General features: G+C 40.2%; 1 protein-coding gene across 9 annotated transcripts in view; it reads left to right on the forward strand.

Annotated features, from left to right (window-relative positions):
• Positions 1-18,229, forward strand: part of LIMS1 (LIM zinc finger domain containing 1) — a 161,419-nt gene that overhangs the window by 128,813 nt on the left and 14,377 nt on the right. For all 9 annotated transcript variants that reach the window (XM_081069666.1, XM_081069667.1, XM_081069668.1 and 6 more), the window contains exon 2: positions 4,784-4,943. In XM_081069666.1, coding sequence (XP_080925792.1) covers positions 4,784-4,943 — 160 coding nt within the window. The remainder of the gene's footprint in view (positions 1-4,783; positions 4,944-18,229) is intronic.

Raw genomic sequence — 18,229 nt, forward strand, 5'->3', positions numbered from 1 at the left:
TGCTACCTTTAAAATGAGAGTAGGGACGTCTTTGTCTTCTTCAGTGGGTTCCTGATAGTAGTACATTTTCATTGTATAGTCCAAAAGGGAGGGTTAGAGTTTTCATTGTCAGGATTTATAATAGAAAAACTTTATCCTCTAAAACTTCCCATAGATAAGAGGCAGGTGGGGGGAAACTGAAAAATTGAATTGCAGACTGCTGATAAAGATACAGATTTTTGTTATGTTTAACAGTCAGCAGATTGAAGTAGGCCAGCTGGGTTTCTTAATACCGTCTCTAGGGGACTGAATGAATAAGAAAGGATGTTGTGTGACCAGGAGATAGCTAGACATATAGATAGATATATCATGCGTTTAAGCGGTTAACTCTAGAAGTTAAATCTATTCGTTTTACTAAATGGGTTTTAGCAAACAGTTTTTTGTTTTTTTTTCAAATAGTGTAGAGTAATATTTAGACCAACTCATTCAGGTAAGATTGTTGACCTTAAGCAAAGTTGTAAGCTTGGAATTATTGCAAATCCCCAATTTATGAGTTGAGAGTAGAGGAGAATTTGACTGACCTGATTCTCTTATTTCTATGAATCCATTCTGTGTGGTATTGCAACAGATGTCATTTATTTTCACAACTCATAAAGAGCTCTTTTTAAGAGGGAACCGGGCAATTATAATTTCACTGCAACCAGAATGCTTGGTGAACTCTCAAGATGCTTTTTGAATTTACCCATTTTTGCCTTTTAATAATAGAAAATTTGTTACACATTCTTTGATATATGAGGCACTTAAATAAAGGAAAGCTGATGATGTCAAGTTTTCTGTGTGTGGTTGATTTGTGGAAGTCGATCAGCTACAACAATTATGACTGGGCAGTTCCGGACATTCCATACTAAAGGCTTTTATACATGTGTATATCGGTAGGCAGGTAGATAAATAGATAGATAGATAGTTACAGATATCACAATGTATATAGCCCTTGTCATCAACCCTTTCGTTGAAAATTTTAGTGGAAATTCTTTTCTGAGAAATTGGCCAATTTATTATAATTAACAGCTATAACTATCATTCATGACTGTTTAAAGTAACTTGTATTTTGTGTATTAAATATAAAATATAAAAATCAGCTGTAAAAAAATACGTAGGTTAATATAGGTTCATCCATTTTAACAAATGTATCACCTGGGTGGGGGATGTTAGTTATATGGGAGCTACGTGTGTGTAGGGACGGGGGCCATATGGAGAATCTCTGTGCCTTTCTCTCGATTTTGCTGTCAACCTAAAACTGCTGTAAAAAAATAATCCATTAAAAAATACAGTGTCAGAGGATCAAAAACAAGAAAGGAAAGGGACATGTAAACAGTTCAGTAGGTTGATGAGATTGTTGGTATTTTTTTTTCTGAAAGTTTCCTCTAATGTTCTGTTCCTTTTCTTTTCCTGCTTATTATAAAAAGGAATACTTCTTCAAAAAATACATATTATGTTATCTCTAAAACTAGTTTATTTTTCCTGTATATGCGAAAAACCTATGTGCTTCTTTTTATAATGTGTCTACCTATTTTCTAATTCTAACTATTTGAGTACTTGAACTTGAATATAAACAGTCTGTAGTATAAAAGTCAATGATAAACAGTTTGATCTTGGGACCCCTTTACACTTTTAAAAATTACTAAGATCCCAAAGAGTTTTTGCTTCATCAATATTTACTGCATTAGAAACTAAAAGTGAGAAATATTTTAAGTATTAGTTCATTTAAAATAATAAGCGCATTACACAATAACATTAAATATTAATGTTAATTTTTTAATGAAAAGTATTTCTAAAACAACAAAAGCTTGGTAGGAATTGTAGCATTTTTGCAAATCTCATTAACGTCTGTCTTAATAAAAGACAGTTTCTCATAACTGCTTCTGTGTTTATTCTAATATGTTGTTTTGGATTAAAAGTATATAAAGAGGCTGGCCCGGTGGCTCAGGCGGTTAGAGCTCCGTGCTCCTAACTCCATAGGCTGCTGGTTCAATTCCTACATGGGCCAGTGGGCTCCCAACCACAGGATGCCAGTTCAATTCCTCGACTCCCTCAAGGGATGGTGGGCTCTGCCCCCTGCAACTAAGATTGAACACAGCACCTTGAACTGAGCTGCCTTCCAGATGGCTCAGTTGTTGTTGGTTGGAGCGTGGGCTTTCAACCACAAGGTTGCCAGTTCAATTCCTCAAGTCCCACAAGGGATGGTGGGCAGCGCCCCCTGCAACTAAGATTGAGCATGGCACCTTGAGCTGAGCTCCTAGATGGCTAAGTTGGTTGGAGCGAGTCCTCTCAACCACAAGGTTGCCGGTTTGACTCCCGCAAGGGATGGTGGGCTGCGCCCCCTGCAACTAAGATTGAACAAGGCACCTTGAGCTGAGCTCCCGCTGAGCTCCCGGATGGCTCGGTTGGAGCGAGTCCTCTCAACCACAAGGTTGCCGGTTTGACTCCCGCAAGGGATGGTGGGCTGCGCCCCCTGCAACTAGCAACCACAACTGGACCTGGAGCTGAGCTGCGCCCTCCACAACTAAGACTGAAAGGACAACTTGACTTGGAAAAAAGTCCTGGAAGTACACTGTTCCCAATAAAGGCCTGTTCCCCTTCCCCAATAAAAAAAAAAAAAAGTATATAAAGAAAACACGGTCTACCACAGAGATATAGTTTGAAAAGGAATGGCCTTTGAACCCCTTAAAAAGTTCATAGTGGCCCCTAAATTTTGAGAACCACTGACTGACCTAGGTAATAATGAATCAGGACATTCTGGAATGGTCTTCTTTTCTAGCTTTTTTTGAGTTCTAGTAGAATCATTGAGGTTTTGGTGAATCCAAACCCTTTTGAGAGAGTTTTAAATGAATAAAAATGCTTTATATTTGAGTGGCCTTTTCTGGTTTTCAAAGTGGTTTTATATACTATTTCTTAGTTCATCCTCAAAACTAAGAATTATCAGGGCAGGTATGGGCTCACTATACTTCATCAAGCATGTATTTTGTGGATTTTCGTCAGAAGCAAGGAAGAAGCACAAACCTTCCCAGAGCTTTGCTAAAACTTCCATAATTTATCTGGCTTATGGCAAAGCCATGTGAAGAAGGGAATTTTACAGATTTTTCTCCCTAACTTACAGTAATTTTGAAATGACAAAGTAGAAAATTCCTTTTAATATGTGATTTAGGCCAGGTTTGCCAAGCAGTGAGGCTGCTTCCCTTCTTCCTTTTCTCCTTTTTTGGGGGGAGGGTGATTTTAATTCTATACTGAAGTCCGGTCAAGCCTAAAGTAAGCCTACAATTGAGTGTTGTTTGGTACTGAAGTGTGCATATGGTACTAAGTTAAGGCAAGGCTACAACATAGGAATACTGTAACAAAATAGGAATACTGTTTTTTGAAACTTTTGGGGAAGAAGGCCAAGTTGCCCTCCATTGGGGTAAGGTGGAGGTGAAACAAGGTGTGTGTGAACACTTTTGCTAAAGAAGCAGCAAAACTTAGAAACTGGTAAGAGACAAGGCAATTAATCTGTCCATAAAATGCAGACTCGCCTGCCCACCTGCCTCACAGGGAGGTTGTGAAGATCCCGGAGAACAAACAGGTGGACCGATTCAATGCGGGGGTCAGAAGCTGCTCCAGGGCACCAGACACATAGGTAGAGTTTGCGCTCTGAGTGGGCATCTGAAAAGAAACTTGCCAAATTACGAAGGACCGCTTAGCCAATGACTGCTCTGCTTAGGGGACCTTCTCCACGTGGAGGCCTTCCAGAAACAAAACCGTTCTTTACGTGAAGCTCAGAGGGCCCTTTAGAGAATAACTAATTATCTGATTATATGCTTTTCTTGCAAAGTGCACAGATCTTGGGACCATTTATTGGATGCTTCCTGTGCAGAGTGGAATGACTGGCGAGGGAGTTACAAGTCACTGGGCTCATCGTCAGTAACTTGACGCCTGCTTTTACTTTCCTCATTGTAAAGTGTGGTGGTGTCCCTATCGTGTCCTTTCAAGTGTTTGAAATTGATTCTGTATTGTAGTTGTGATTTTGAGTGGGAGACCTGGATTCTCATCCTGTAGCTTCCATGAACGAATTACTAGCTTTGTGGGGTTGGGCCAGTCACTCCACTTCCCTGAACTTACATTTCATCATCTGTAAAATGATTATCATAATGGTAAAATTCTTTGATTTTAAGATACATATTATAATATTAGTATTTAATATTTGTCTTGTCAATTAGATTATAGTCCTATAAGGGCTGTGAGGGATTTGGGCTGGTTTTAAGAGTTACTGAAGCAGTTGCTTTCAACAGGATGTAACCAAAGGGATCATCTGTGTCTATGCTATGACGTGGCGTTCAGTTGACGTGGTTTAGATTCTGTTCTCAGAAGGGAGAGAAATTAGCTTTGAGATTCTGACTTGTGGGTATTTTAATTAAGCTTCTTTTCAAGCTGTAAACTTGAGCTCCACGAGGGCAATTCTTGATCTTCATCTCTCTCCCTAGAGCCTAACAGGTAGTAGGCACTCGCTCGTGGCATATTTATCAAGAGGAATGTGAAAACTCTTAAAGAAAAACAGGTTCGAAGCAAGAGGCCCATTCTGAACCTAAGGTGCTAGGGCAAAGAGATGGGAAAAGTCTCAGTTGAGTACTTATGACACAAGCAAGAAATTGGCCTTTATAGATAAAATCTTTTTATGATCAGATAGAATGTGCTCTTTAGTTCTTTGTGTTTTTTTGTTCTTACGTCTAAGAAAAGGCTGGCAATCCGTGACTTCCTGTCCTTTGTGTTACAGCAACATGGCCAATGCCCTTGCCAACGCCACTTGTGAGCGCTGCAGGGGGGGTTTTGCACCCGCCGAGAAGATTGTAAACAGTAATGGCGAGCTGTACCATGAACAGTGTTTCGTGTGTGCTCAGTGTTTCCAGCAGTTTCCGGAAGGACTTTTCTATGAGGTGAGTCAACTTGGACAGAAGCATAAAGGTACCATTCCCCTTCCCTCCTTTTTTTGAGGCGTCCCTCTTCCCTTTAAATTTCAATGTCAAAGGTTGCATTGAAGTGCCAGATACAGAGCTGGGTATTGGCAACTGTCAGGTCAGTGGTGGCTTATGTATGCCCGGACAGACCCCACCATTTATACTGTTCATTTCATCTTCCTGTTTCAGAACCCGCAGTACCTGTGACTCAGGCCTGTCAGACCTGAGCCCTTAGCTGAGCAAATTCTTTCATAAACTTCAGCCACGGTTTTTCTGGCGTATCCACTCCGGGCCCTGCTTGTTTGCTCCCTACACATGCTTCGTGATTCCTGCCTCTGTGTCTTTCCTCCTTCTCAGAGCACCACCGGATAGCCTCTCTAGAGGAAAGGGATCTGTTACCTACTCCGTGACTTTCAGGCAACAAGTGGGACCTTCCATGTGTCTATTTTCTAAAGAGGCTCTTGTTTGAAATGAGTATTTGGGGGGAGATGCCCTGCCCACATTTAGCTCTTCTATGTGTCTTACGGTCTTTTTCAAATACTTTATTTTTTTGTGATGCTCTCTGCTGTTATCCTGTGGTCTACACTTTGTATTCTTACGATGACTGAAATCGCCTTCTCACAGTAAACATCTATGTTTAGGACTGGTCTAGGGAGGCTGACCCCGTGCTCTTAATGGAGATAAAATTGCTGTGTGTGTGTGTGTGTGTGTGTGTGTGTGTGTGTGTGTGTGATTTACTTTTTACTTTGTGTGTATGTGTGTGTGTGTGAGAGAGATTTACTTTTTTACTTTTTAATTTACTTTTACCAACTTCTTAAATATTTGTATATATATGTTATTCATATGTGTATCTCTATATGATAATATGCATATATGTACATAGAACTGTGTTATAACTATAGATGGCTGCTGTTTGAGTTCTTCTTTTGCCTAACAGGTTTAATTTCCCTCCTTTATAAGGCATTCCTGAGGAAGGAAGGGTAGTTGTTAAAGGTCATTAGTAAGTTGATTGAGGCTCAGACAGCATTTTCCCGTAGAAACAATGCCTTGTGAGAGTCTGGTTCCAGGGCCAGCCGTCCGTGAAAACATGAAATAAAACTACCATGGGTATAGCAACTTCACTCTGGGAAACAACCTTAAGAGTTTTAATTCAGGAACACTATTGTATTCACTGGAAAACATTTTGAGCTTCTACTAAGTGCTAGAAACACACATTCAGTACATCAAAAATGCTAGCAATAGGAATAGGAATTATGTTTCTCTGTTCTTTCAGTTCTTAACTCCTTCCCTGGGGAGTGGGAATCTCTTTTTCTGTCCAGGGTGATGGCCTTTGGATGGGAATGGCAAGTGACAGTTGGGGTGGGAGCAGAGCAGAATAGGCACAGTGCCCAATGGCAGAAGGGAAGACATGGGGAGAAGGGCTAGGGGGGGTTAGAGATCCCCCTGGGGCTGTGGGTGGGGCTGCCATTGGTAATGAGCAGGGTAGCAATTAGATTCAAGAAGTAAAGGAAATCACTAGCGGCTGAGGTAGGGGAAGAGAAAGGCAACGGGCTCAGGAGGGAGACGCAAGGACCTGTGTCTGTGGAGTCTGGACAGAACATTCTCAGATCTCTGAGCAAGCACAGTGGAGGCGGGCGAGGACTGTGGCAAGGTAGGAGGTAAGCCTCCCAAAGCACATTTAAGGGAATCCGAGGAATCTGCCTCCAGAGGAAACGCTGGTCTTCATATTTTGTAAACCCCGTTGTCCTCCTACCTTGTTTTCCCATGAGGCCCAGAGAGGTTGAAATGTCATTGATAACATGGCAGATTTGTGACATGAATGGGTTTAGAAACCAGTTTGCTGTCCTAATACTCGATATGGTATACTTTCCCTTACATATTCTTTTCAAATCTTGGATATTTTTATTGACATGGATAATTATGGCCAGCGCCTTAGAAGACATTCCAGAGGAGCAGTAGAGAAGAACTCAAAAGAGAAAGGCAGGCTGTATATTTTTAAACATTTTTCTTACTTCTGTGGCCTTCTATACCCTATCACTTTATTTTTCCTTTATTGTCTGTTTGCCTGCCACTTAGAAATTGATATTGTTAAGCACGATCACCTCCTAAGCTCCTGGTTCCATATTTGGATCCTGTCAGCTGCCAAGCTGCTTGTGCTTAGTCAGAGGGAAGTCTCTGTAAGAGACTTGAGTAGGACAGAATAAAGCGTGACTCACATATGTCCTCCTGCCCACCCTTCACGCCTCTTTACTTCTGAACTATAAATACTCTCCCTGGGCTTGTCTGATAGTGTTCTAAAAGATGTTACCAACACCCACAACTAGTCTGTTAATAGGCTGTTGTCCAGCTTAAGCTCCCTGGGTTCCTGAGAAAGATTGCTATTTTAGCTACATTTCCAATTAAAACCCCTTGTCCAGGCCAGAATACTACCTTTCCGTTTGGTTGAAAGATATTAGGAAAAAAGCTATCCAGGGCTTCCAAGAAATAATCTGCATTTTCAGTTACATCCAGCAATAAATTGTTTTCCAGAAAAGGAAGCTCGTAAACTACCTGGTTTGCTTTCCATTTGAGACACAAATCTATGCTGCAGTTTTGGTGGTAATAGCAAATGCATCTTTTCCACTCTGTACTTTTGATATGGCTTTTGTCCTTCCCTTATTTCCATAGCCCTTACTCTTTCCTCTAGGAGGCTAGCCGTAAAGACTAACAGGTGGGGTCTCTGCACTCACTTTCCTTTGAAAATGAGGTTCACTTTTTACTGTGGAACTTGCTGGTGTTTTGGATCAGATGGCCAGGACATTCTTCCCTTTGACCATAAAGTCAAGTCTAGCGTGAGACTACTGTTTCCTGCCCACTCGGTAGGATATATGTCTGGAGGTAAGCTGATGGAACTCATGTCTCTGGCTCATCTGTAGCGCCTGTTAAGAGTGAGTTAGCAGCAACCACGATTATTACCCACATTGGCTCCTTACTCAAGATGAATTTGAATCCCCCTGGATTATGTGGTTTAAAAAGCAAACTTAAAGTTTTCCCTTAAGATGGTAGTACATCACCACTGAAGGATGTAAGGTGGGAGGACTTAATCATTCTTCTGCTCTGCAGCTTCTGTCATTAATAATGACTATTTCAAAAAAAAACCACGGACTGTTTCTTTACCCAAGGTGTGTCTTTTTTTATTAGATTTTTTTATTTTCAATTATAGTTGATGTACAAAGTTATATTAGTTTTAGATGTGCAATAGAGTGATTAGACATTTATTGAACTTACAAAGGGATCACCCTGATAAATCCAGGACGCATCTGACACCACACATAGTTATCACAATACTACTACATTTCTCGTGTTGTACTCTACATCCCCATGTCTGTTTTGCAGCTACCAATTTGTATCTGTTAATCCCTTTCTCCCTTCACCCATCTCCCCAACCTTCTCCAATCTGGCAGCCATCATAATGTTCTCTGTATTTACAGGCATGTTTCTGTTTTGTTTGTTCGTTTATCTAGAATCCACATATAAGTGAAATCATAAGACATTTGTCTTTCTCTGTCTGACATAATTCTACTCAGCAAAATACCTTCTAGATCCATCCATGTTGTTGCAGATAGCAAGATTTCATTTTATTTTATGGATTAGTAATATTCCATTGTACGAGGTATGACAATTAAGTTCGCAAACTTATTGCAATGATGTCGCTAACCTTTTTTGATATCAGAGGGATTGTTCATTATGAATTTATACCAACTGGACCGTCAACCAAGTTCACTATTTGGAAGTGCTGAAGAGGCTGCATTAAAAGACAACCTGAACTTTTCACCCACAATTCATGGCTCTTGCATCACGATAACGCACCAGCCCATATGGCACTGTCTTGAGGGAGTTTTTAACCAGCAAACAAATAACTGTATTGGAACACCCTCCCTACTCACCTGATCTGGCCCCCAATGACTTCTTTCTTTACTCGAAGATGAAGGAAATATTGAAAGGAAGACATTTTGATGACATTCAGGTCATGAAAGGTAATACGACGACAGCTCTGATGGCCATTCCAGAAACAGAGTTCCAAAGTTGCTTTGAAGGGTAGACTAGGCGCTGGCGCTGGTGCATAACTTCCCAAGGGGAGTACTTCGAAGGTGACAGTAGTGATATACAGCAATGAGGTATGTAGCACTTTTTCTACAATGAGTTGGTGAACTTAACTGTCTGACCTCGTATATGTATACCACCTCTTCTTTATCCAGTCATCCATTGCTGGACACCCAGGCTGCCTCCGTATCTTAGCTACTATAAATAAGCTGCAGTGAACATATGGATGCACTTTTCCTTTCAAAGTCGTGGGTTTCTTCAGATAAATACCCAGATGTGGGATAACTGGGTCCTACTTTGTCTCTTGTTATATAGCCTTTGTTTTAAAGTCTGTTTTATCTAGTATAAGTATTGCTATCCCAGCTTTTTTTTCATTTCCATTTTCATGAAATATCTTTTTCCATTTCTTTACTTTCAGTCTGTATGTGTCTTTCAATCTGAAATGAGTCTCTTCTAGGCAGCATATGTAACGGCTTTATTTTCTTATCCCATCCGCCACTCTCTCTTTTGATTGGAGCATTTAATCCATTTATATTTAAAGGAATTGTTAACATAGTAGAGTAGGTAGATGCTGTGCTAACCTCCTCTCTAGGCCACATCAAAATTACAACTAAACTACAGGACAAACATTGAGAACTATTTAACTCTAGCTGAAAACAAAAGTCCTATAACCAAGGATATACAGAAGCCACATCAAGACTGGTCAAGTGTAATTGAAAAAAATTTTTTGAATAATTGAAAAAAATAAAATGTTATTTTAACCAAAGAAATGCAATGATGTTTACCAACAATGAACAAAAAATAAAGTAATTGTTGATAGATACCGTGTTTTCCCTAAAATAAGACCTAACTGGAAAACAAGCCTTAGCATGATTTTTCAGGATGACATCCCCTGAACATAAGCCTTAATGCATCTTTTGGAGCAAACCTTAATATAAGACCTGGTCTTATTTTTGGGGAAACACAGTATGTAATTATTGCCATTTTATTATACATATATGTATATTTTTTCTTCTTAAAGAAAATGTCTTTGACATTTCTTGTAATACTGGTTTAGTGTTGGTGAAATGCTTTAGATTTTTTCTTGTGTGGGAAGCTCTTTATCTTTCTGATTCTAAATGATAGCTTTGCTGGGTAGACTAATCTTGGTTGTAGATCCTTGCATTTCATGACTTTGAATGCCCAGGCCCTTCTGGCCTGCAAAGTTTCTGTTGAAAAATCAGTTACAATCTTATGGAAGCTCCCTTGTAGGTAACTAACTGCTTTTCTCTTGCTGCTTTTAAGATTATCTCTTTGTCTTTAACCTTTGGCATTTTAATTATAATATATCTAGGTGTGGGCCTCTTTGGGTTCATCTTGTTTGGGATTCTCTGTACCTCCTGGGCTTGTATATCTATTTCCTTCACCAGGTTAGGAAAGTTTTCTGTCATTATTTCATCAAGTAAGTTTTCAGTTCCTTGCTCTCTGTCTTCTCCTTTTGGTACCTCTATGATGTGAATGTTGTTACACTTGATGATGTCCCAGAGACCCCTTAAATTATCCTCATTTTGGGGGGGGGTTCTCTTTTCTTTTTGCTGTTTTCTTTTTGCTGGTTGTTTTCTGCTACGTTATCTTTCAAATCACTGATTTGATTCTCTGTTTCATCTAACCTACTGTTGATTTCCTCTAATGTATTCTTTATTTCATTGTTATATTCTTCATTTCTGACTGGTTTCTTTTTATGTTTATGTTAGACACACACAAAAAAAACATTTTTATGTTTCCTGTCTCTTTGTTGAAGTTCTCACTGAGATCATCGAGCATCCTTATAACCAGTGTTTTGAGCTCTGCATCTAATAGATTGCTAGTCTCCATTTTGCTTAGTTTTTTTTCCTGGAGCTTTATTCTGTTCTTTCATTTGGGACATGTGTTCTTTGTCTTCCCATTTTAGCTGCATCCTTGTTTTTGTTTCTGTACATTAGGTAGGGCTGCTATGTCTCCCAGTTTTAGTAGAGTGGCCTTATGTGGTAGGTGTTGTGTGGGGCTCAGTGGCACAGTCCCTGTGGTCACCTGTACTGGGTGCTCCAGGTGTATCCCTTGTGTGGATTGTGTGTACCCTCCTGTAATAGTTGAACCTTGGTTGCTGTTTGCATGTCATTGGGAGGGACTGAGCCTCCGGCTGATTGCTTGTGAGAACTGGCTGTGGCTACAGTGGAGGAGCTATTGTGCCGGAGCTGACCATACAGAGCAGGGTTTGCTTTAGTGGGGTCCTGGTACCTGCCCAGTTTGGGAGTATTGTTTGTGGAGGTGGTGGGTGGTCCTCTGATGTGGTCTGAAACTGGCCGACAGGTGTGTTGGTTCTGGGGCCTCTTGGGAGGGGCTCTGTTGCAGGTCAAAGTCAGCTGCTGCCTGTGGCCTCCCAGGGCCACATGGTATGAGGTACAAAATTATCTGTAGATGGTTTCCACTTGTGCTGGGCCTGAAGGGGGGAGAGGCTAAGCTGCAAACTGAGGCTGGCTACTTCTGGTGCTGGGCTTGGGCTTGCTTGTCAAGAGGTATGGGGCATGCTGAGGCCAGATGCTGCCTGTTTGGGCTTTGTGAACCTTTGAGAGATTTTAGGAAAGTCTGCAGCATGAGCCAAGGCACGCTGTTTGTATGGATAAGCCACTCTTAAGTGGTTTGGTTGGGCCTGCAAGTTGGGTGGGGAGGCCTTAGGGAATCATCCAGGTGGGGTGACCAGTGTTTAGCCAAGTTCATGGAGACTCAGGTAATGCTGCATCTACATGTAGGTTTGGGGTAGGGTTCAACAGAGTATCTCCCAGCGCTATGTCTGGGAGAAAGCTGCCCCTCCAGCCCTCACCCTGCAGCCAGATATTTAGTTTCTCTCTTTGTGTCCCTGGCACCCATCAATGTGCTGCCCAGTGCTGGAGCACAGAACAAGTGAGTCCATTAGCGAGGAAGTCTGTGCGCTTTAAGAGGATCACCTAGGACTGCAGCTGCCCTCGTCTCACCCAGCCACAATCTCCACTGGTTTTCACAGCCAGAAGTTAGAGGGACTTCTCTTCCTAGGACTGGGAAGCTTGGTGTGGGGCTGGGACCCCTCACTCCCCCGAGGGGCACCTCTACAGCCAAGATGTCCCTCCTGATTTTTAACATCACACGTGAGTATGGGACCAGCCTGTTCTGCGTCTCTGCCCCTCCTACCAGTCTCAAGGTGGCTTCTGTATGTCCTCAGTTGTAGGACTTATGTCCAACTAGACTTCAGGTGATTCTCAATGATGGTCTATAGTTTAGTTGTAATTTTGATTTCATCTAGAAAGGCGTAAGCACAGCGTTTACCTACTCTGCCATCTTGACTGGAACACCCAAGGTGTTTGTTATGATAAGACATCATTAGTGGTATTTTCAACTTAGTCCCGTGTTTCATTTCAATTATCTTCTCTGAGTCCACACAGCTCTCATTTATACCTTTAGTATGAAGAGTATTTACACATTTTTACCAGGCTTTTTATTTATATGTTTATTTTTTTCCTATCTGACTTTAAATACCTCAGGCACAAAGACTACTCTAATTCTATCTCTGTCACTTGTTTTACAGTATTTAATGGCTATTAGGTATTTAATAAATAAAATAGTATGTATGCAGTACTTGTATAGATTGTAAGATAAGATGCTAATACACCAACTAGGAACTACTAGGTCAGACAATTTCTAATGTAAATATTTGCAGGCTGTACTTCAAAATCTTGGTAATCTTTACTCAATTCCTATTGTTCATCTCTTGAACATATTTGAGCTTCCTCGTGCTTGCATGCAGAACTAAATGCATTGTTAAGTGGAAACAGGAGATCTCCATTGTGGGTAGAATCCTGAGCCATGATGTGTTTTTCAGTACCATATGTGGACCACTGATCTGATATGTTGGTTCAGGCCAATGTGGTGGTGTTTTTATTTAAAACCTACAGAAAAGTTGAAAGGATTGTACAATGAATGTCATGTACCCTAAGCATCTCCCCCCACACACAAACACACTCCACACCCATTGTTTACCAAACAATTTGAAAATAGGTTGCAGACGGATGACACTAAATGAAGTTACCTTTAATTTTCTACAATTTTGACATTTGCCTTTGAATATTTTTCAGGATGATTTATGATTTGGTTCTGGGGCCTCTTGGGAGGGGCTCTGTTGCAGGTTCTCTTACCTGTGTGTTTTTAGGGGGTAGGGGTAATGGAAGAGCCATAGTTAAGAGATGATTTTTGGGATATTGGCATTACCCAAATGTTCTGTTATTGAGTGACATTTTATATCAAGTTGGGATTTTAATATAATCACTTCATTTCTTGAATTAAAAACTCCCCTGTCCCATTTCATTTAAATGATTCAAATAACATTAAACTCTTTATTTCCAAGAGCAGACATTAAAAGGAAAAGAGAGCTTAATTCTCTTTCCCTTGAGTGTGTGCTGGACTTATTACATTCACTTCTAACAGGGATAAGGAAAAGGTAAAGTAGCAACTTTGTAGTGGAGAAACCTGGAAGATACCATATATATATATATATATATATATTTTTTTTTTTTTTTTGCCAAGGGAATTTTAATGTTATATGGAGATATTTTTAAATACATTTTTTTTCTGTAAGAAAAATCAACCATGTAAAAATGCACCATATTAAAGCTTATATTCTTTCCAAGCCCTACATTTGTTAGTTGGTTACTGAACATTTACTCCTAATTGCTATTAATTAGACATCCAGGGTGAGAGATTCTTGCTCCCTATCCGCTGCCATTTGTCCTCCCACAAAAATGGAAGCTTGGTGCTTACTATAAGCCTGTTATTTTAATGTAGTTCTCTTAATAATTAAAAATATTATCATCACAATAAAACATTCATTGGCTGTTTTACACATGCTAGGCACTGTGCTAAGAACTTTGCATTCACCATTGTGCTTAATTTGGAAGATACCAAGTTAACAAAGGGATCATCACAGTGATAGTAAGTTATGTTGATATCATGTATGCCCCAACATGATGCGACAAATGGAGCATATACCTCTGCGGTATTCTTCCCTGAAACTGTGACTTCAGTCTAACCATGAGACAAACTCATAATAAGAAGCACTCGACAAAATACCTGACCAGTACCTTTCAAAAGTGTCATGCAGGACAGGGCAAGCCTGAGGAATTGTCTCAGACTGGAGGAGTCTAAGGAGCCTCTATTTGTCTGACTTCCGTGAGATTTTGTGAGTGGTATTTATTCATTCATTGACCTATCCATTCGTTTAGCAAATATTTATAATATTAATTAATCTGTTACAATGTGACAGGCACCATTGTTATATGCTAGTAGAATGACGAGCAAGATAGACTTAGTTTTCAAGGAATTTAGCCTACTTGACTGACCAAGTCTTTGAAAGTTCGATATGAAAACTTCATAGTATTCCGGCAATAGGGAAAAGTTAAATCTACTTGAAGACAGACCTCCCCGCCACCCCCGGCCGAATCCACTGAAAACTAGAATGGATTATGTTTTAAATACTTTAGCATAGTGCCTTGGCACTTGGTAAGAGCTTAATAAATGGAAGATGCTAGTGTTTAGAAAATAATCACGATGTGGTTTTACAGACTGTTAGTACCAGTCTCCACAGCGGCTACTAGGCAGTGCCTTGCCTTTAGGGGGTGCCCTGAATATTTCCTGACTGAGAGAAGCTGTCAGTGAAGCTGTTTGTCCTACGGTGTCTTAAGAAGTGCATAGCCATAATTAGGACTTTCCAGAACAGATAGAGGGTGGACTGGTACGTGGTCGAAAAGGAACCCAGTAGTACAAGACTAATGTCATTGTCCCACATCCAACAGAATTACCTCTTCATCTGTGTTCAAGTGAGCTATTCTGAAGTAAAGAACACATTGTATATTGGCAGAGAAGCCAGGGTTACCTTTCCATCGTGACTTTTAAGTCCTGACAGAGGCTCACAAGATAATTGAAGAAGTCTAGCTTACACCCTCCATTGCTCTCCCAGAGAGAGGTGAGGAAGCAGAGGAAGCTCAGGTCGTGGGGCGGCCAGCCGTGGAAGCTCCCCTGGCGCTGGGGCCAATTAGTTCATCTTCCTGAATTTCCGTTTTCTCTAACAAGGGGCTAATCTCACACGTCTCAGAGGGTTATGAATTTGATCCAAAGTAGCATGTACAGTACCCAGTAAGTTAGCCCCTCCCTTCCTCCACTTCCCAGGGGGAACTACTTCGGGTAAATAATGTTTGCACACAGTAAACCTGCTTTCCTCAGCCTCAGCACAACTGACATTTTGAGCTGGACAGTTCTTGGCGGTGGGGGCTGTCCTGTACATTGTAGGATGTTTAGTAACATCTGTGGTTTCCAGGTGGGAAATCCTGCCCGTTCTCAGGAATGTTTTTCACTTTCCCATTCCCGAACCCCAATATAAACTGTTTTCTGTTCTCCACGAGGAATCGTTTCCACAAAGTGACGGCAGATACTAGCAACCACCTGGGTTCAAGAAGCCAATTTTACCGACCAACTTTTCTCGGGGTTCGGGAACGGAAAAGCGAAAAAAAATTCCCGAGAAAGGGCGGGAATTCCCGCCCAGAAACCCTAGTGATAAATAGGAAACATGTCTAAGAGATGCATTTGTGAGCAGTATGCTTATTTCCCATTATGGGTATTACTGGGTTCAAGGAGCCAATTTACTTGATTTCCCGACCAACTTTTCTTAGGATTCGGGAACGGGGAAGCAAAACAAATTCCTGAGAATGAGTGGGAATTCCCGCCTGGAAACCCTAGTAACATCCCTTGTCTTTAGCCACTAGGTCCCAGTTATGAGAGCCAAAAATATCTCCATACATTGCCAAATATCCCCTAGGGAGCAGTTACCCTTAGTGGAGAACCACTGCACTAAACAATGAGGGCATCCCTTCAAATAGGTAATAGCGAGTCAATTCTAAATGGGCATGTTCCCCAGATTGTTTAGGCAATACCCTGTACAAGCAAAAACCTTCTTATAGTCCTAGCTCTAAGAATTTGACTGCAGTCAGAGTTAATTCTTGTGCCATAAATTTAATTAGAAAGCATTTCTAGAAAGAATTCACATAAGAAAGATGCTAAAGAAAGCCTATATTCCCTTATTTAAATAGGCACAAGGGAAAATAGTAAGTATACCATTCTTGGATAGTTCATCACACATTTAGCAGAAGGCAAGATACATTTTCCGTGTAGAGCTGATTCCCCAAACTGATATCCATTTTTCTTTATTCAGATATTCTACTTCTGCATTTTAATTTTAAAAATTTAAAAATAGTGGTGATTATAATAATTATTCTTTTAAGTTTATCTATATCAGAAGATAGTGATCAGGGTAATAACAGAAACGAAGTGAACACATTAAAACAACAAGTTGTTTCCTACCCCACCAAGAGCTGAGGTGCTCCTTCCCAGGTTCATGTGAGTCTCTTGGAAGTGGGGCTACCCTGGTTTCTCTTGCTTCAATTCCTCACGTTGCTTGGAATGTAGTACTTTATACATAAATAAATGCCCTATTATTGCTAATTTTCTAAGACTTGTGAATTATATTAACCTTTTTATTTCTGAAATAATTATCTATTTAACCCCCATTTTGAGCCAGGCACTATACTAGGTGTTTTACAACTTGTTCTTGTTCTTTTTCTTTAATTTGATTCTCACATGAACCCTGCAAGTTAGGCATTTTTGTTCACAATTTACATATGGCCGTGATGAGGCTCAGACACATTGCCCACAGTTCACTGGTAGGTAAGTAGTCCAATCAGGATTTTATCAGGCCTGCTTGTCTCCACAAGCTGTGTTCTCCTCCACTATAGTTCCCTGACATTCACTGAAACTGAAATGGTTTCGTAAGAGTGATGTTTACGTAACTGATAGGAAATGCTCTCCTGTATATAGCCATCACTGCTTCATTCCGTCGTTCGGTAAATGTTTATGGAACACCTACAATGTATGGTGTGCTGTATAGACCACACTATGTCCTAGTTCCAGGAATTAATACAGTTTTCAAAGTGATTTGGGTAGAACTTGATGACAGCTTTCATGATTGTTGTCCTCATATTCAAACCAGAAAAATTTAGACAGATTGTGTAAATGTATGAGTTATATATGATTAGTGATCTTCAGTTTTGTATTGTAGTTATCTTTGGAGGGAAATCTGTTTCCATCAGTGCTGGTTTTCGTAAGTTATCCGTATTTCCAATCATCCACCAATACACATGAAGAAATATTTGTAAAATGACCAAGTCATTGGTGGCATGAGAAGGCTGATTAAATGCCATTTCCAGAAGGAAATACCCATTCAACCCAGAGACCCTAACTTCAACTATAATATATGGCCACTACAGTGATTCCTAAATCTAACTTTGTGATATCTGGGATTATCTCCAATGAAAGTTATCTTAATTTTTCCCCTGAGAAAATACTTTTGGAAGTGTAATGGAACCAATAGTTACAGAGGGATGTACTTCCAGAAATATTACAAATTGGGATGGACTGAACCAAGGATTAGGGACTTGGTGTACAGCCTTTTACAAGCTTGGCATAGTACACATTAGGGGCTGGGTTCTTTGTTGATACTTCAGATTTCTTTCTCTCTCCTTAGTTTGAATATCCCACATGTGTCCTTTTTTTCTCCCATCACAGAATGCATAACAGGAAAGACCAACATATGATGAGTAATTTAGTGAAAAGATGTTTTACAAAGAGTTTTCGTCACTCATTTCCTGTTACACTGAATCATGATTACTCAGGAAGGCTGAAACCTGAGAAGGGAAGACTGGTTGGGAGGAAACTTTCCAACAAAACGAGGGAGGTGCTTACCTGTTTTACCTCAGAGCAATTTATGATTAACCAGTACAAATGTTGAAGATTTTGAAAATTTTCAACATTTGCGCTTGACTTGAAATGAGAACATTAGCTAAGTTTCTAATTCTGAGCTTTCTTAGTATATGTGCTGCCAAAGTGAGCACAATTCTGAGCTTTCTTTAAAGCAGCAGAATTCTTTTTTCCCCCAAAGAGAATCTTCAAAAACTCCAGAATTTAAAACAGTTTAAATCAGAGTTGTTTAACCACAACTAATTTGAAGCATTAATATTTCTTATAGGCTTATTTTAAACCAGTTTGGGATCGTAATGTGTGGTTTCTTAGAAAGGCACTATTTGTGGAAG

The sequence above is a fragment of the Rhinolophus hipposideros genome (genome assembly GCF_964194185.1).
Source record: "Rhinolophus hipposideros genome assembly, chromosome: 12".
Lineage (NCBI taxonomy): Eukaryota > Metazoa > Chordata > Mammalia > Chiroptera > Rhinolophidae > Rhinolophus > Rhinolophus hipposideros.